The sequence below is a fragment of the Cyprinodon tularosa genome, unplaced genomic scaffold (assembly GCF_016077235.1).
Source record: "Cyprinodon tularosa strain WSP-4 unplaced genomic scaffold, ASM1607723v1 ctg300, whole genome shotgun sequence".
Lineage (NCBI taxonomy): Eukaryota > Metazoa > Chordata > Actinopteri > Cyprinodontiformes > Cyprinodontidae > Cyprinodon > Cyprinodon tularosa.
Window position 1 is genome coordinate 972,857 of NW_024039009.1, and position 21,037 is coordinate 993,893.

At 37.0% G+C, this 21,037-nt stretch overlaps 1 protein-coding gene and 1 long non-coding RNA gene across 2 annotated transcripts in view; one reads left to right on the forward strand and one right to left on the reverse strand.

Moving 5' to 3' along the window:
* Positions 1-21,037, reverse strand: part of iqgap2 (IQ motif containing GTPase activating protein 2) — a 65,269-nt gene that overhangs the window by 37,281 nt on the left and 6,951 nt on the right. The window contains exons 3-5 of the mRNA XM_038291816.1: positions 3,677-3,833; positions 3,272-3,349; positions 1,769-1,845 (exon numbers count right to left, since the gene is read on the reverse strand). Coding sequence (XP_038147744.1) covers positions 1,769-1,845; positions 3,272-3,349; positions 3,677-3,833 — 312 coding nt within the window. The remainder of the gene's footprint in view (positions 1-1,768; positions 1,846-3,271; positions 3,350-3,676; positions 3,834-21,037) is intronic.
* Positions 110-20,458, forward strand: LOC119787783. Its single transcript, XR_005281366.1, has 3 exons — positions 110-138; positions 16,662-16,733; positions 19,748-20,458. It is a non-coding gene; the product is annotated as an uncharacterized LOC119787783 (long non-coding RNA).

Genomic DNA, 21,037 nt, shown 5'->3' on the forward strand with positions numbered 1-21,037 from the left:
TTTATTTTTCTTTCAGCTAGTTGCTACCGAAACCCATCCGTCTTTCACCACTGGATGGCAGTAGTGGCTCATATTACACAGTGCAATACCTGAAAACAGCCAGCAGACTCCAAACAAAGCCATGAAATCAACATGCAGGTGAGTGGAAACTCCATTAAAATTTCATCCACTCTCAGGCACCTGATAAGAAGTGATGAATTATAGATATCTATGGAGGTCTGGCATCAGGACAGCTCTAAACATGAAAGTTGTCGTTCATTTAGTGGCTGTCCTGCCCTTTGATCACTGTGTGTGTGAGCAAACATTCACTGCACTCTGTCCTTGGGACACAGGGGGCTTCGACCACCAATTTAAACTTTGCTTACACAAAGAGGCAGGTTTTGACACACTTGCAGCTGATTCAGACACAGATATGGATCGGAACAGCTGACTGAAGGTAATGAGGGCAGCCTCCACACAAACAGCAGAGGTTAGAAACAATTACCTGAAATGGCTGTGAATGACAAGCTCCCTCCAGACAATGAAAATACATTTTCTATTTAGCCTTTTCCATTAACTTATTAAGTAGTGCTTCAAAAGGCGAAACGCTTCCCAGGTGAAACTTAGTTTCACTTCAGGTTTGAACCACAGTCCACGTGTGGGATTCCTCCTGCTTTGCTTTGTCATTCCGACTGGTGGGACGTTAGTTGGACTAACAGCAGGAAGGAAGTGCACGTGTGTGAATATGAAGGGAAGGAAACCAATCCTCTCAGGACCTGACCAGAAAAACTACAAGGCAGAAAACAACCAGCAAGCTAACAAAACCACTCCCTATATTAGTGACAAATATGGATATCTTACTGTAATCATTGCCCTCCCACTCAAAATCTAATAGTTTATGTCGGAAAAAAATATATATTTATTTAGGTATTTCTTTCTATTTTTATTTATTTATTTTTTTTTAAAGTACAGGTTTAATTTTAATCCCTCAACCAAAACTGAAAATAAATAATGACACTACAAGAACAGTAGCTAAGATTAAACTCTACAGGTTTTAATGTATACAAAATTAAGGAACTTGAAATGACCTAACCCTCAAAAAGTAACACTATGTTTCGTTTAAAAATAATCAGGATATGAAACAGATTACCAAATGTCTCCATTTACATATGGTGTCAAATATGAGTCATACATTTCCCACTAATTATAAAAGGTTTGTTGAATAGAAAGAGCTCCCTCTACCTTCTCAGAACAGAAATATAAATTCTTCAGCTTTTGTTTTTGTTTCACATCCCTTTCTTAACTTAAAAAGTTCCAAAGGGTGTTTTAGCAAAATTGAGAAATAATTCATTATTTATAAACACCATCTTAAATCTTCTTTGCTGTGATCAAAGCAAATATCATGGTTGAAGCAGTACAGTCAGATCTGTATCGACACCCCCCAGTGAGCCCCTTCTGAGAAGTGTTTTCCTAATTGGGTTTGGTCTGTTTGCAAAATGGGCCAGAATTGTACAGAATTGTACAGAAAATAAATATTAATGACTCCTCACAATAATTACTCAGGTAAAAAGTAGATCATCTTTTATCATCAGTGTGCCATTGAAGGCAAAACAAATATTTTTTTTTTTCAAATACTAATGAATTATTAAGATATAAATCGATTTTTTCATATCAATGTTCCCCTTTGTATTTTAATCGATTCAGTATCTCTTTTTTCCACCAGTGTAAGAACAGAAAAATCTATCAAAATTTAAAAAAACCCTACATTTCAGAGCAATGTCAGACTTACCTTAGTGCATGTATGCAGTACACCACCCTGGGCATGTTTTTGCGGTCATACACATCAGTGGTTTCTGGATAAAATATCTGAAATAGGAAAGCAAAGTTATTATGCTATTTTTCTCTTTAGCACTTATGTTCTGTAAAAGCAGTCCAAAAAAATATTCCACTGATAAAAACAAAAAAACAAGAGACATATGTCCAAAAATAAAATCCTAAATAAAAAACCTAAATATGCTTTATAATATCTGACTGAAAATCTTTCTAAAGATACAGATACAACGGTGAATCTCACTGATAAAATAAACTGCTTATTACTGTTCTACTAAAGATACTACATCTCCTTCCAACTTTATTTTCAAAAAGTGAATCAGATTCAAAAAGGAGCATCACATTTTATATACTTATCGGTAAGCAAATTGAATCGTTTAGCTTTTAAGTTTTTCAGTATTAACAAAAAAAAAAAAAAAGGAGCATTCATGTCTGATGAAGCATTTAGGTCTTGAAAAACTTGCTCATAACTACAAGACTTCTTTTTTTTTCCCCCAAGCCTGGATGGACACATATTTTAGCAAAACATAGAATTAGAAAAAAAAGCACTACAAGTGTTTTGGGATTGTGATTTCATTTGTCATAATTTTTCCATCATCAGCTTTTTCTTATTTACCAATCAGACAGGGATATTTCAAAAAAGATCACCATTTATCCACCCTATAATGTGAAAAAAAAAATGAAGACACACAGAAATAAAACTGTTTTATTAAAATAATCAGGAAAAAATTTGACTTAGAAATTAAGGTTTTACATTTGTTTTAATCAAATCATTTTACTTCATACAAATTATTTCTTGATGTTTTCTTTTCCCAAACCCTCTTTCATATGCATCATCCTCATACGTTCATAACATTATTACTGCCTTAAACCATCTAATTTGTCAAAACATTTTACATTTAAATACCTGTTAGTCAGGTTGTTTTACTGGGTACTAAGTGAGAGAATACCTCGGCCTGCACAAGGTATTCAGATTTACAGTTCTGCTACAGTTTCAAAATAAAAGCATGGCTGTGCACGGTTCTTTGTCTCTGGTGACCAATGACTGCTGCAGATGTGCAACAGCCCAATGGGTGGATGGATAGAGAGAGTTTAGTTGTCTCTGAGGTCAGACAATAGAGAAAATATCTACAATATGACAGGTTTTTAGTTTTCTGCTATATTTTCTATCTATTGAAATAATAAACTGAACAGACCAGAGGGTCAAGACCATTATTTTTCAGAGGCTTTGGTCAAACTCTACCTATAATTATAAATATGGATTATGTATTGTCACACAAAAAGTTAAAGAGGATGGTTTATTCTGTAAACAAGGCAACAGGTATGCCTTTATTCTTCATTGTTTAAAAAGTGTTTTACAGATAGAAACTAAGCACACCCTTTGGCCAGAATAGAAAGAGACTGATCTGCATGAATGCCTATTTTCCCATAATCACTTGTTAAAAAGGGACCGGGGACTTACCTTAGGAAGGCCCACTGACTCCATGGCCCTAAGCCACTGCACAGTGTTGTCAGTGTGTCTAAAATGCAGCCCTTTGCTCTGCGGACAAGCACAGCAGTAATGGTGAGGGACTAGAAAGAAAGCAGTTACAAAAATAACCCAAAGTATAAGAAATGAAAACAATGAGAGTTGGTTTGACAGTTAAACCCCGTGGTTGATGCTGTGTTAGACTATTTTATACTTGATGTGCACTTTAAAGAAAAGCTTTCTTGTAAAGCTTTCAAGACAACAGCTGCATGTTTCAGTTTGGCTGAATCCTGAATCTGTTCATAACTGTCAGGAAGTATAAAACCGTTCATTAACCACAAAGCAATCTTTAATCTGATTAGATGAAGCAGATTAACGGAAGCAGATAAAAATAAATACCTTATAACGAGCCTGATCTCTGTCATAGATCTTCTTTGCAGGCACCAGTTTAGGGGCAAAAAAATTGGCAAGTTTTCCAAGATAAACACCATTCCGAAGTCCATCCTCCAGTTCTGTAGTGGCGGGCAAGTCCTCCTCTAAGCAGGCCTCCATCCACCTGCACAGAAAAAAAAACAATGCAAAGTGTCTGTTTAAACCCATGTGTCTGGATAAACCACAGAATAAATTCACACCAACTAACATTTATTCATTTCAAGCCCACTCACTTCTGTGGATTTCATTTGTATTAAAATGTAACAGACTGTACCAAAGTACTGCATAACTGTGATATGGAAGAAACAGGATTCATAGTTACTAAGTTTTTTGCATAATTTCAGATCAGCATAAAAGCAGCAGTTCAGTGAAGGTCCACAAACATTAGAGATATTTCATGGAGGAAAGTTCAGTCCGTGAGTGGGAAAACTGAAACAGTATGGTACGCCTCCAAACCTACTTAGACATGGATGGTCCTTCTATTAGTTATGCTCTCAACAAATCTGGCCTTTGCTGAAGGGCGTGCAGAAGAAAGACAGAAAGTCACAAGAAATCTTATTTACAGTTCATCATACACCTTGTAAGAGACAAATCTATGGCTGTAACATGATTACTTTAGTAATAAACTATTTTATTGATTATTCTGACAATTACTTAAGTCAACGGATATAAAAAAAAAAATAAAATAAATATTCAGCAGATTTTGCACCCAAATACTGAGGCTTAATTTATAGGTAATAGGAGTACATGAAAAAATGGAAATAAATCTAATTCCTTTTTTTTTTTTTTTTTTTATAAAGTTAAAGATTCTGAAGCAAGAAAACAGTTGAAGAAAGCTACAATTGTTGTAGAAATGGACACAAATAAAAAAGTGCATTACTGTAAGTTTTCTTACATATAGCTCATCTTTTTAAAGTTTTTTTGCATTGAAAAGCATACCTTTATTCATATTTTAACTGAATCCTGCAGGATTCAAGTTGCACTCTTCTAATCAGTGCAAAAACAGACTTCTAAAAACAATCTTATCACAGAGAACTGGTATAACAAAATAAATAAATAAAAATAAAATTACCATTGTCCATTTTTTTTTTCACAATAAAAAACCCAAAGAGACTGAATAAAGTTTGAGTTTCCAACATGTCATAAAGTGAAGCAGTTGAAAGGTGTGCATATCAAAGGAAGAATTTAAGTTTTCCACTTTTCTCCTTCCAGGGGTGCAGTAGCTATTGGGGGGGAATACGGCCATCTAATATCCACATTTGTATTAGAAAGATGTCTGAAGGCCCACATGGAGTCAACAAGTCAATGTTGGATTTTTCTGCACCTGCTTTCCTTTATGTCAAAACTAGAGAAGTTTAACACATGCATCCAAAACTAAATCACAAATCACTGATTCACATTCCTTTAGTTGTGTCCTTTGAGTCATGCAAATATAAATTTCCCTATTGGCAGCTATTTATGGAAACACCCAGATATATGGGATGTATTGATGCATTTGGCGTTGCAGTGCTAGTGTAGGGGAGAGGAGCATTGTTGCAGACAACTCCCACACAGAGTCCTGCATGCTTTAGGGAGGAGGCTGCAGACTCTTTTACAGTCTGCTAATTGACTTACTGCATATGAATGACAAAAATGTGCAAAGTAGGTTTCATAATCACTAAATAATGCACAATATCTTTACAGAACTGAAAACTGAGTCACCAACAGGTTATTCTTTTTTTATATTTCTTTGGTTCACTTAAAACTGATGTCATTTCCTCTAAACGATTAGCAGCTGCTTCATGGACACAGTCTCAGCCAGACTATTTCCAGAGGGGTGTCATTCCAAAAGCTAGTGAATGATTTGTGAGCCTGCTGAATTATTGCGGTATGAGAGCATGTTACACATCATCTTCTAGCCCAGATGTGACATCACCATTTATTACAATGCTTTTACCTAAATCCTAACCATAATTTAACACTGAATCTTAGCAAAGCTATTACTGTGCTGTTCATTACCTTGATACTGCACAGAGGGTTCAGGGTGATTCCATTTGCTTATGATGCATTTATTGGTTTAATTCACAACAGACAATCCCAACCTCCCTTCACTTTTAGCGGCAGCAGTAATACGTCTCCCACATACACGCACAGGACGCCTTGTTTAGATTCATTAGGGCTGTACAGGTGGTGAGCGGCAGTTTTCCAAAACATGGGTCAGCATCTTAAAGTGCACTGTGTGCTTTCAAAGCACAGCTAATGACGTGTGTGTATCAGGAGGAATAAAGCATTCCAACAGCCTGTTATCTCAACCAGTGGTGTGGAAGGCTAATAAAGCATGACCACACACTGAGAAGGAAAGTCTGATTATGTTTTCCACATGTGGCGTGGATGCGTTCATATTAAGCAACTTAGGCGTTTCTAGACAGGGGCCAACAGGGGCCAGTGTCCCAGTAGAAATGGTCATGGCCCCTGACATAATGGCAGATACATTTATGATAAATTAATGATATGTGCTGACACAGCAATCGGAAACTATTTTGATCTTTTTTTTTTTTATCTTTTCAGGTTTATTGTTCAGGATGTTGTAAAAAATAGGTTGTTACATTTTTAGCTTCAGGCATAATAAGATATGATCACAGAATTTTCTGTATCTGAGGTTTCCAGAGCAGTAAATAGCCATTTAGTTCACTTAATATTTTAAACAATGAACTTCTGGCCTGTTTTGTGTCATTGTTTTAGTAGGTGCCTCTGTCAAAAAACAGCGCATGAATTGATGCTTCGTGTGTGTGTGCATGAAGCACGACTTCATGCACACACACTAGGGCTGCAACAACGAATCGATAAAATCGATAAAAATCGACTTTTAAAAGCGTTGGCAACGAATTTAATCATCGATTAGTTGTGTCGCGCGATTAATGCGTCATCCGCCGCCGCCGTCATCCGGGGGAAGAAAAAAAAATATGGCGGAGCGAGTCAGCGCCGCAGTTGCGGTGTTGCCAACTCAGCGACTTTTCAGACCCCTCCAGCGACTATTTTTCAAAAAAGCGACTAGCGACAAATCTGGCGACTTTTTACGGTGTCACTGGCGGCTTTTGCCTGCCGTGGGGCGCCTCCCCCATCCCAACGCCTTTCTCCCTCTCCCACAGGAATCCCTCTCAGCGCGGCAGTCAGAGCCGCAGGATTTTAGTGAGGAGTTTACCCTCAGCGTCCAGACTGCAAATGAAGCGCGCATGCGCCGGGATTGACGGCGCAAATTGATCACAATAATTAAAATAGCCTGCGCTTTGTAAAGTGAAAAAAGTGATAACATGCAACTTTTTTCAAAAGAAATTAACATGGCACGGAAGCACCACTGTTATGACGCAGCACCTGAAAAGAAAACACTTTGGAGCCTTCGATGGCAGTGAAGAGAGCTGATCAGCAGGATGAGTAACCATGTTTGTTTGGTTTTAAAGTGGGGAAACGTAACGTTAGTTTCTCAGGTAGCTCATCTGATGCTTTCCTTACCTTGTTAGTAGGTTACAGACAGGGATAAGGTTGGCTACTTATTTTACTTTTAATTTCATTTACATTTGTTTAAGCAGCGTTTATATTTTCTTTATAAATAAATTAACTTGCAAATTATGAGGGCAAGGCTTTTAAAGTTTAAATCTTCTGGCAAAGATAAAGAAAAGAAGATCCTGCAATTTATGGAAGTAAAGCAGAACAAAATCCAGCAAGATCAGTAATATGTCAATTAATTATCTGCCACATTCCCATGTAAATATCCGTCTTTGGAGGATGTGTTTTTTTACCACCCCTAGTTCTCTCATTTTTATTCCAAATACAATTTATAATTTGAATCACAGGGCTATTTTTATCTCTATGGTTCAGTATTTTCTCAAGCAGCAACTTTAACTGCTATACTTTCCTGTCTTAAAAGGCAGAACTCTTCTAGTCTAAAAAAAACTCATTTCTTGAAATGGGGGGACCTATTGTTGAACCCCTTAGGGGCTTTAAAAAACAAAAATGCCTGTCTCTTTTTGCGCTTTATGAACCAAAGTAGCCTATATTTTGTGGATGTACAGCTACATTTCTCATGTAAGTTTGCGTAGTTTTTACACAAACATTTATTTTTCATATTGCACCAGTACAGTTAATGAGCAACCTGTACTTGTGTGCTTGTTTGTTCTGTCTAAAATGTTTATTTTGGAATAAAGAGGTTAATATAAAATTTTTTTTTTTGTCCGATTCATCGATTAATCGAAAAAATAATCGGCCGATTCATCGATTTTTAAAATAATCGTTAGTTGCAGCCCTAACACACACAAACACACTTCTCTTCTACAGGTCATTTTCCTCCATCTGTTCCATTCAGTTCAGTCCAGTCCAGCACTGGCTTTTGCATCTGCTTGCAATTGTTTTGTAGTAAACCTTAACCCTGTTCTACTCCTTAGGTTCTATCTTTCCTGCATATTTTAGATAACTCCCTGCTGCCACACACATTACTTTAAAGAATAGGTGATTAACAGGCTTCTGCTTCGCTTGATGGTATGTCTGAGGAGCTAATGCAAACTTCTGAAAACACCACTGTTTTAGATGATTGTATTATCTTATCAGAATACCACCAATCTCTGCAAAAACATGTCAATAATCCATTCGTTAAAATCAACTGTGTGGCAACAGGGAAACATCTGAACTATGCAGGTCAGGGGGTCCTAAAGATCACCGCTTTAAAAAACAAACAAAAACGCATTCTTCACAAACAGTTGAATCTATGTGGATAAACTACTCCTATAAATTTAACACAACTTCCTGCCCTTTATCGGCCACTTCACAGGTATGCACTACATTGTGTTGATGCATGCAGACCAGGTAATTTGACTCCGAAAGAAGCGCATCTGCATTTTGCAGGATTGTAACTCTATCTGCACTTAGGAATGCCTTCTGCAACAAAAACTCCAAATCAAATCAATATAAATTTGAAGCTTAAAAATATGAAAAAATCTGAAGAGTTAAGAATGAATTTGATGGGCACTTAAAATATACATTAGGGTTTTCTATTATACAGTGAGGAAAGTAAGTATTTGAACAACCTTCTATTTTGCAAGTTCTCACACTCAGAAATCACGGAGGGATCTGAAATTTTCGTTGTAGGTCCATATCCACTGTCAAAGAAAATTAAAAAAAAATCCAGAAATCACAATGCATGAGTTTTTGAACTATTTATTTGTATGATACAGCTACAAATAAGTATTTGAATACCTATCTGCTAGAATTCTGACCCTCAAACACCTGTTAGTCCGCCTTCAGAATGTCCACCTCCACTACATTTATTATCCTAACTTAGATGCACCTGTTTGAGGTCGTTAGCTGCATAAACGCACTGTCCACCCCATACAATCAGCAAGAATCCAACTACTAACATGGCCAATACCAAAGAGCTGTCCAAAGACACTAGAGACAAAATTGTACACCTTGACAAGGCTGGAAAGGGCTATGGGGAAATTGCCAAGCAGCTTGGTGAAAAAAGGTCAACTGTTGGACCAATAATCAGAAAATGGAAGAAGCTAAACATGGCAGTCTATCTCCCTCGGACCGGGGCTCCATGCAAGATCTCACTTTGTGGGGTCTCAATGGTCCTAAAAAAAATGTTAGAAATCAGCCCAGAACTACATGGGAGGAGTTGGTCATAGGGGTGCAAATCACACCCATCATGGCGATTTGATTCAATATCAATTTCCTGACCCAATGATTCGATTATTTTCAATCCTAAGGAATACAGCACGATACTATTCGATAAATTGGCAAATTTTTTATTTTTTTTTACCTTAGAGGCTAGACAACGTTTCAAATTTGAAATAAATGAATGAAAGCTGTAATATCGCTATGCATTTTATTTGAGAAACAACAGCAAATAACAAAGGTAGCAAAGTTGTACTCCACCTAGGCCTATGAAAACCTCATTCACTGTAAAATAATAATGCCTCTGTGTTATAGATTCTGAAAAACCTTGCATCAAAAAATACTGCAAGTGGAAAGAGGGTGGTGGCTAAAGGAAGTGAGGATGGAGGGCAAAATATGTTTACCGGCACTGCAGCATCGAAGTCAGAATTACATCCAGGAGCAAATTGATAAAAATAGCGGATGTGTCGATGCATCGATCCAAGGTTCCCCTGCTTAAACCAGCACATGTTTAGGCCTGTCTTAGGTTTGCCAATGACCATTTGGAGGATCCAGAGGAGACATGGAAGAAAGTCATGTGGTCAGATGAGACCAAAATAGAACTTTTTGGTCATAATTCCACTACCCGTGTTTGGAGAAAGAAGAATGATGAGTACCATCCCAAGAACATCATACCTACTGCGAAGCATGGGGGTGGTAGCATCATGCTTTAGGGGTGTTTTTCTGCACATGGGACAGGGTGACTGCACTGTATTAAGGAGAGGATGACCAGGGTCATGTATTGGGAGATTTTGGGGAAAAACCTCCTTCCCTCAGAGCATTGAAGATGGGTTGAAGCTGTGTCTTTCAACATAACAATGACCTGAAGCCAGAGATGGGAAGTAACGAAGTACAAATACTTCGTTACTGTAGATTTTTCTGATATTTTTACTTTACTTTACTACTTATTTTTATGGCGACTTTTTACTTCTACTCCTTACATTTTTACACAAATATCTGTACTTTCTACTCCTTACATTTTTAAAAATTGACTCGTTACTTTAGTTTTGAATCATTTCAATGGAGTTACCGTTATTATTTTTCACGTCACTGTGAAAACGGAGCAGTTTTCCCCCTCTGTTCCCAAAGTGTAGCCGCTGTCTATCACGCACAGCGTCACATCCTTCACTACATTTCCCAGCATGCACCACAAACCGGCCATCATGGCGGCGGCAGTTCCAAACAATTCACCAGGTAATTTACACTAGTTCCGAAATTACAACATCACCTTTCATTCAACACTTTACTTACTCACCAGCGTAGAAAACTCTGAAGGTACCCACTGCGACAGCTTTAATATACATTCCGTAGTCGGCAATAAAACTTCCCAGTCAAATAATTCTCTTCCCTTAGTCCGTCAGCATACTGGTCCGTGTGGAAACACGTACCGCATCGGAGCCAGTCTCATATCCATTGTCCCAGGGCAATGAAAAAGACTGTTAGGGGGCAGCGGTGTTAAGTGGGATTTCCATGTATGTAATAATTGTTTGCATGGTAATAAGTAGGTGAAATGGTAATGTTAGTATGGTTAAATTATTTCATAAATATGTATGTTTTTGTATGAATGATGCTATTGTCTGTATTTATTTTTCTACAATGTTTTTTTTTTTTTTTTTATGAACTTTATTTAAACAAGGTGGGTACAAACAAGTTAGGCAATAAGAACATTAGAATTCTAATTCTATAGAATGCATAGTAGAGGCAGATTTCAGAATGAAAATAGAAAGTAACTTGATGAGGAAAATAAAAAATGCGTGAGTAATGCTAATAATACAATAAAATAACACTAAGACAAGGGGATTCATATGTTAGGATTAATGTACATCAGTGGGCAGTTCCATTAGTATTTCAGTCAGGTATTTGTAAGATTCGATACATTCAAGAGATGTCAAATATAAATTAAATTCAGATAAAAAAATACTAAAGATAGGGGAGGATCTCAAGACTCTCTGTTTATGAATAAAGAATTTTGCTAAACAAAAAATTAGGTTACAACAGAGTTCTATTGTTTTGTCTTTCAATAGTATTCCAAAAACTACCATATCTCTAGAAATAGAATTAGGGAGTGCAATTTTTGATTTGATCCATCTTTCTAAACAATTCCAAAATGTTTTAGTCTGACTGCATTCATAGAAGACATGGTCTATAGTTTCTACATCACTTTCACAGAATGAGCATTTATTGTCATCAATATTAAAACGAATTCTTAGTAGTTCTTTTGATGGGTAGATGGCAGTTTCTTTAGCTTTTGGTTGTATAGGAAGTTTAAAAAAACAGTTCTTAGTATTTCAATTGATTTTTGTTCAAATTTGCAAAGAATGTTATTTTTATTTATCTTCCCAGGGAACAAAGTTTCATTTAGATAGTTTCTAATTGTGTGGTTATTGAATTTTTGATCAGTGATTGATATTCTATTAATAGATAAATCGGGTAGTTTGGAGGTAATTGGATGATATATGATTATATTTTGAATCTGATTAATAAATTGTTCTGGCAAGGCGTTAAGTAATCTTATAAATTCATCTTTTGGAGGAAGGAACTGATATTTTGTACAGAATTGTTCGTAATTTAATATGTAACCATTAGTGTCCATTAAGTGTATAATAGACCAAATATTCTTCTCCATCCAATCTTTGTAGAATAATGACTTATTGCAATGTAGAATAAATCTATTATTCCATATGATAGATGAGTGTGGCTAGTAGTTATGAACATATATCATTTTCCAATTTTTCTACAATGTTAACTGTGCTTTATTGGGGATTTCCCTTCCTGTTTAGTTGGGCTGTCCCAATTGGCTGATTATTGGTGGGTCTATTTAAGGGGCACACTCCCAATGGCTTAGGGGTCTGCTTGGAGAGACTGGTTGGAGAAAGTGCTCTTGAAGGTCTGCTTAGAGAGACTATATTTAAAGTCAGCTTGCTGTGAGGCTGTCAGTGTTTTGTATTGCCTGCAATGGCCGGTTTTGTTTTCTTTATTTGAAAGTATTTTGTTTGTTTTGTTTTTTTTTTGTCTTCACCGTTGCACCAGTAAACCGCTACACACTTTTGAACTGGAATTTTGTTGTCCGCTGGTTCTTACCACCTTTTTGCAAGTCATCTGCTTACACCTCCTCTGACGTGAGATGGGAGCTGGCGAGCCCTTTTCTCACAAATACCAAATTCAGTCTAATTAGATGGGAATCTACGTTGCATTTGACGCACCACTACAAGATGAATCGACAGATTCGGCGGTATTCATTGGCGGCAAATCATTGCAGCTTGGTGGCAGTGGCGTTAGCATAGTACTATGGACGACGAGATGATTGAAAATTAACACAACGGAGATCTAGTCCTATTGGCAGACATCCATTTAAAATGTAGGCAACGGCATGAAAAAAGTGGTTTCTACTTTTACTTTTATACTTTAAGTAAATTTACAAGCCTGTACTTTGTTACTTTTACTTGAGTAAAGAAGTTTAATAAGTACTTCCACTCTGGGGCGACAGTGGCGTTGGATGTAGGAGTTTGCCCTGAAATCGAAGGGTTGACGGTTCAAGCCCCGACTCTGACTTTCATTGTCGTTGTGTCCTTGGGCAAGACACTTCACCTGCATTGTCTACTGATGGTGGTCAGAGGGCCCGGTGGCGCCAGTGTACGGCAGCCTCGCTTCTGTCAGTGAGCCCCAGGGCAGCTGTGGCTACAATGTAGCTTGCCACCATCAGTGTGTGAGTGTGTGCGTGAATGGGTGAATGAATGTAGTGTAAAGCGCTTTGGTCAAGTCTCCTAACTTGAATAAAGGCGCTATATAAGTACATGCCATTTACCATTTACCATTTACCATTACCATTTTACCAGAGTATTTTTTAACACAAGTATCTGTACTTTTACTCAAGTACAGAAAGTGAGTACTTTTGCCATCTCTGCCTGAAGCACACAGCCAGGATAACCAAGGAGTGGCTCTGAAAGAAGCATATCAAAGTTGTGGCATGGCCCAGCCAGTCTCCAGACCTAAACCCAATAAAGACTCTTTGGAGGGAGCTCAAACTCTGTATTTCTCAGCGACAGCCCAGAAACCTGACTGATCTAGAGAAGATCTGTGTGGAGTGGGCCAAAATCCCTCCTGCAGTGTGTGCAAACCAGGTAAAGAACTACAGGAAACGTTTGACCTCTGTAATTGCAAACAAAGGCTACTGTATATAAATATTAACGTTGATTTTCTCAGGTGTTCAAATACTTATTTGCAGCTGTATCATATAAAAAAATAGTTAAAAAAATATATTGTTTTATCTGGATCTTTTCTTTTTTAGACCCCTCCATGATTTCTCAGTGAGAGAACTTGCAAAATAGCAGTTCTAATATTTATATGCCTCACTATATTTACACAGATACAAATAAAATTTGCAACTTTGAATGCACATAATCACAGAATCTGCCATTACCAATGCCAATTCACCTTCTGTCTTGTCTTGTTTAATATTTTTAGAAAATGTAGAGAAAATGCTAAAATATTACATTAAGATTAATCATCCATTAGTTTCTAAATATATCTCTATCTTAATAAAATACAATGGATTATGGTTCTGAACCAAACTGCAACGGATCAATCAAACTAATCATTGATCAACACAAAAACACAACCAAATAAGATTTAAAGTCATCTATGAATAAAAAATTGAAAATTACATATATTTATATTCATATCTTTAAAAAGTAGTGTAGGAAATAACAGGAACCATAACAGTATGAAAAAGAAAAAAGGTTAGTAGCACCCGGCTCAAATAGTTTGTTATTATCGTTCACAGAGACAAACCGAATAAAACAAAAGGCTGATGATGGATGAAAATACTAAGAAAAAAGAAGCTGATCAAAATACAGCCAAGGAAGATGCTGCAGGGGTTAAATAGTTTTTCAGTGAAACTTCACTTCCGGCACTTAAAACAAAGAATGACTTGTCTCCTGATGCAAGACAAGCTTCTTGTTGTGTTTGCAACACCCGCCCCCCCCCAAAAAAAGGCTTTCCTGTCATTGTCTGACCTGCAACTCAAAGTGAAAAACAAAACCCAGCTTCCTGGAGAGTCCAGGTACTTTCATTGTTAACACCTCAGTAGTAAATTAACTCCTTTTGCTTCCAGCACCAGTATTTCTGTGTACACAGGCGGTGTTTTGGAAGCTTGCGTCATAGAGCTTCATCATGCTGGTCATGAGCTTTATGCCTTGGGGTGAGCCACCAGAGTGTCTTGTTTCAAGTGGCAGAATTACTTTGCTGTAAATTTCACAAGATAAACAAATTAAATGATTGATAAAGTATTTTAAGCCTGAATGGTTGATGCAAAATCTGTTCACAGGAGCTTCTCTATTCAGTAAAGCAATTCTGTTGTATTTTTTGGCATATGAAGAATAGAGTCAAACAGTCCAACATCCTGCAAAATGTCCAAGTATTAAAAACATGGATCATAACTTCCTGCAAGAGCTTCCAGAAAAAAAATCAACATCAAACAAACGAAGGAGAAAATAATACAACTTGCAACCTTGAAGTAATAAAGGTAGGTTATATTCAGATAATAAAGAGCAAAACTAAATGCATAAGGTCAACCAAATTTCTAAAAAGATCAGATTCAGAATGAAGCTTGAGTTTCTAATATCCCTGACCCAGACAAAGATTCAAACATGTGAGGATCACGACCAATATTCAAATGTTTTAAAGAGGCATGTCTTTAAGCTGGCGTGGGGTGGATCTGTATGTAATGCAGAGATAAAGGTTCACAAGCAAGAAAAACATGCTACAAATGTAAATCATCACTTGTTTACTCTCTGGTGAGGGTACAAAGTCTCCCTCTAGAACTTCTGTGTGACAGAGCATGTGTGGTCTCTGGGAGGGTGCGTCTGCAAACTGTCAACTCTTTACTGAAGTTAAAGATTTAAGACATTAAACAAAGTACTGTTGTAACAAGGATCTGAATAACTTAATATCTCAGTTGATGTATAACTTTACGCCACCAATGAGCGCTACCAGCAGATAGCTCTGTGTCTTAACACAGGCTCAGATTGTTTTGAAATGAAGACCTTATTACCTGAAGACTATAGTGGTTTGAAATGTTTGATAAATCTAACAAGGGATTTTTTTTTTCATGGTGGAATACAACATCATTAAATTATCCTGACTGGACCGAGAAAGTTAGAATAGCCTTAACCACCCTAAAAGAGAAAAGTGGATTTAATCTTTCCAAACTGCTAAATTATTCAATACAACCGTATTAAATCCTCACAGAGCCCTTTTCCTAATAAAAAAAATATGTTTTTTAAGTGCAGATGTTTTGTGATGCAACTGTGACCTTAGTCTGACTCCTAGAGTATCAGTTTTAGATGAAAATCTGCCATCAGTTGCATTCTCTTCCTATTTAGTTATCAGGGTGTTACCGTTTGCACAAGACCCTTTAATGTTGAGTACTTCAACAACTTCTGAAGGAGCAGTCCAAGATGTAACTGATAATCTATAACACAGATTTCGGCTGGCCAGTGTAAACCCCCGTCCGGGTTAGTTAAGTAACAAAAACAAAAAAAGCTCAAAGAGGAGATGTTGAAAACTTCTCCCATGCAACAGTCTTAGGGCCTGATCTACAAAACGTCTAAATAATTGCGCACACAAAGGATTACAGGTAAAAAAGTGGAATAGACTGGGGTATTTATATTGGAAAAGTGCGTTTTCAACATGCCTGTGCTCTGTATGGAGTCTGAAGAGCAACTTTAAGAGAAAAAAGTAGATCTCTGCAAACTTGTATTAGGTTAAGCTGCTAGAGGGCATAATGACCACTTTTCATCACAGCCATTCTCTTCATCTATCACTTTATGCTTTGTCTCCACTTATCACTGACTTAACATTGAAATATATATATATATATATATATATATATATATATATATATATATATATATATATATATATATATATATAATTTATTTATTTATATTACTTACAAAGCTACAGTGCTAACGTGATTTCAGAGAGCATGATAATTAGCAACAGCATACAGTATATAAAGTATTAAATACTGTATTTCCTAACAACATCAACTATACCTGAATCCCAAAGGAGAAAGCTACTGTATTTTTTAAACCTACATTGTTGGCTCTATTAAACTTTGCAGAAAGTAACTCTTTTCTGCTATACAATCTATAATCTTATCACTATTCGGCATCTATGGCAAGTCTGTATTAGAACACAAGTTAGAATTTTTCTAAAAAGGGTGCTGTACTTGCGTTAAGAGTTTTCCCTTTTTAACCCTCAGGTTTTGGTGCTACCTAGCAACAAATCTGGAGCTACAATATTCAGTGTTGCTCATCAACTCAGTGATTGACAGGTAATGTTCTGCAGATAAATACTGACATACTGGAGCCACAGCACTGAACAACTCTCTGAGTTATAGGTGCCACAGAGGGTTTTTTTTTTTTCAGATCTCCACAGTTTATTGTCTTGCCAGTAGAATCGTAGAGCTTTGTCATAAACAAGTCCACACTGTGCGCTGAGAAGATCAGCCTGAGCGGAGTCGAGGACAAGAACAAAATTTGCATTTGCACTGTGGCACCACAAAAAAGCAACATGATGGGGTCAACAGGGGACAGGACCCAAGCAACCTGAACTACCTACCCGTCAGAATATCCTCAGTAGCCACCTGTGCCAGTCAGCCACTGTATCAAAACTGTACTGGTCATTTACTCTGTTAACATTTGATTATTGGTTTTCTGGATTTAATTAGATGTCATGGACTTTGTACTTGAACTAGAAGGTTCACAACATTTTAATCTTTATATATATATTTGCAGTATATCTCTGGATATCAGCTGTGTTACTCTGTCTTACAAACTGTCTTGAGAGTACATTTCTAGTAAAATAGTTCTCAATAAAAATCAGAAATCTATTTTCAACTACCCCAAAGTAGGTGATGTAATTATGCAAATATTTGATGTACCCCTGGAGGAATGCAACATAATTAGTGTTCATCTACAGACCTCAAGGCCCGGTGTCCTGGACTTTTTCGGGCTGTTTCCTACCACATCAGCAGGCACATTGTAAATTAGCTGCTAATTATTCTGTGTAGAGCCTGCTAATGACTCATTTATTTGACTCAAGTGTGTTGAATTGCTAAAAGATCTAAAACATGCAAGACGTTGACTCGAGGACTGACTTTGACTACCATTAATGTAAAGGGACAAAAGGAAGGTAAAGGCGTTGGTCAACCATTGGTGCATTGCTCCTTATCTTTGGGGGAGCTCTTATTGTCAGGACAAAAATTGTTTACCTTATTTACATTAACTCTACACATGACAACAGAACATAAAACCAAGTAACAAAATCCCCTAAGCAATTTGATTTGTCAGCAAAGACTACTGTGACAAAAATGACTGAGCCAACTATAAGTCTTACTTTATAGCACACGATTCAGACTTGGGAGGCCAGGGCCTAATCCCATGCACCCTGTGGTGGAGAGCTTTATTACAATCGTGTTTTAATCCCAGTTTAACTAGGCACATTTCACAGAGCACAGGTCCCCCTGCACAAAGGAAGGACAGAAAGTCACTGCAGCTGAGATTAAAAAACAAGTAGCAGATGAAGCCATTTAGGTAAATGTGGTTATTAGGTAATTTGGAGGTTAGCCTCAGCATTTCTACCTGTTTACATCCTGCTTTTACAACTCACCCAATAAACTATAAAAAGTGTCATAATCTATGATTGATCTCTGTATCTGCTCTATTTAGCTCTTGTAAACCCTTACTATCCTGTGACATAAGAAGATAATTCAGGTTAGCCGGTCTGCTCAGAGTGTCTATGCAATTTCAACTGCCTGCCAACAAAGGCAGACAGAAAGTAGAAGTCCTAACAGAAAGTTCATTTTTAAATTATCACGAGAAAGTAGAAAAATCAATGGACGTACTGGTGTCTGTCAAATGGGAGTGTCAGAAAGAGAGGGTGGTAGAAGAGGCACCAGCAGACTTCCTGTTCCTTCTCATGCAGTAGGATGCTTTTGTATGCAAGACAGGAAGTGGTTTCGTTTAAGGCTGGTTCAGAGAAGAGATTTATAATAACTTGAAGACTAAGATATCAGTTTGTGGTGTTAAAATATCTGATAGGACATTGTTTAGGGACTCTTAGCATAGAGGACCACTTTTTCCACTTCATTATCATTAATGTTCTCCAGAAAGTTCACATCACTGAAACTTAGATGGAAATAAAGCTGAAACAGATACTGGGCATAACATTACAGCTAATTTTCTCCTTATATATCAAACCAGATGGAATCGTCTGTGTAAAGCCAGTCAAGATTATCTACTTCAAATTATTACAGTATTTGAAATTTTGAAATATTAAAACAATGAGATGTTTATTGTTTTCATACATCTATATACATTTTAACTTTGCTCAAATTTCCAGACTTTTACTTAGTGTCCTTGTAGGATTTTATTTCTATTTAAACATGTAAAATGGGTTAAATATTTCACATATTTTCTCAAGAGCTACTCTCAGTGGTTTGCTTTAATTTTGGCCCATTCTTCCCAACAGAACTTTAAGACAGATTTACTCACACACACCTTTAGTTCTATGAAAAAATATCTAGGGGGTTTGAGATCAGGGCTTGCTGAGGATTGCTTCAAAACATTGTCTTATTTGGCCTTAACATCTATAAACATAAAGTATGCTAAGGGTCATTCACTATTTGAAGGACTAGTTTATTACTTACCACTTCTTACCAGATTTCTGGGAAGTGGGAGGCTCTATATGTCCATATGTTGTGCAGCTTTACAAGCAGATAAGGAATATATTGAATATGTGTATTAAGTAACTAGAACTGGAAATTATATTATTAATATGTGGCGTGTAACATGGCTTCAGTTGGCAACCAGTTGTCTTGCCTATTCGATTGAGAGGGTCATGGGACAAAACAAAAAAAGGGGGCAGTCGGCTACTTAAATAATCTCTGTTGCAGGGATGTGATATCAGGGGAGTCTGTGCTGTGTTATGCCATATATTTTGTGAATAGCACCAGTCCCTTGAAAATAGGAATGTTAAATGGACCCACCCATCACATCCACATATTGATCATCAATTAGCATAATGCTAACAGCCCTGTAATTCACACCTGGGATAGTGTTCTCTGACCTGCAAGCTTCCCTCAAATGTTATAACGGTGCCCATTAGCAAAATACTTGATTTTAGTTTCATCAAACTATAAAACATATTTAGAAGTTAAGATCTTTGTCCCTCAATGTGATTGCATTATGTAATCTGTCCATTTATGGTTTTAAAGTAATAATTTCTTTCTTTCTGAGTCAACCCAGAGTTTGCCCTCTAATGGAGACTCTTCTTTTTTTTCCCCAGCTTCATCCAACTTCTTCATCGCTTTTATTTGGATCCGGCCTTTACAGGCACTACAAAACTCTTTCAACTCAGGGACGAAGCACCCATCTCCTTTCTCCACGATGGTGTTAAAACTTGTATACAATTGTTTCACTAGAGGATTGTGGCACATTCAGTCATCTGAAAACTGGACCGAAGGATGAACCAGGATTGTGGAGTTTGCAGTTATTTTCCTGTTATCTTGGTTATTGGTTTTGATTGCCAAAGGTTGTCACATAATGAAGCAATGTCTGGGGGGGTTGCCTTGGAGTTAAACCATCAGTGTTCCTCATATTTTAGGAATGTGACCACACCGAGCAGTACTAGATGGTAAAATAGCTTTTTTGACTCTTATATTATTATTATTATTATTTTTTTTTTTTTAAGTACTTCATTTTCAACATTTGCAGCAAAGAGGCTTTGGACATTTTTCTCCTCTGCAGATAGGATTGTTTCTGACAATGTTTTATTTTGGGACATTTGGTATAATGTTTTGGAATCGTGCTCGGACATGTTGCTGAAATTAGACAATTTAGATGAATTTCAATATGTGTATCAACCGCTGACATACCTGCGCACCTGCACATAAATGTGAGGAACCCGTCTTATAGAGATCCTTCAGTGCTTTGAAAATGTGTTCATTTTTACATTTACAGGTATGTGGGCTTGTTTAGGTGTTCGTATGTTTTAGCGATTCTCCTAAAATTAACAAAGTGGGTACCCGCCCCACCGGTGAGACGGCCTACTGAACCGGTGTGCTTCCTACTACGCCACTGACTCACATGGATTCACCATCTGGTGAACATGTACGCTCCCACTTTGGGCAGATAACTCAGGTCTTTCTCAAGGACCCTGATATCTGTCAATAAAAATCTTAAATTCTGAAATTAATTTATAGAAATTAATTTCTATAACTGAAAGTGAAATTAGTCTAAAGACTTTTTAAGCCATAAAATACAGTTTCAAAGCAGATTTATTCAGTTTCAGGTTAAAAAATACAGTTTCAATTTAGGGAATTTCACTTTCAAACCTTTAATTTCAAATTTTGCATAAACAGATTAACTCTGGGCAATTCAAATTCAGTTTCTGATATTCAAATACAGTTTCTGCCCATAGAGCTCGGCCTTTGAAGGTAGAGGTCTGGCCATAGGGGGGTTCAGAAGAATTCCCAGGGTACTTCTATCAGGTTGAACAACTGTGTCTTTTAAACACAAAAATAAGAAACATCAGTTTGAAGTTGGTGTATAACCACCCCCTCTGCTGCAGGTGGTT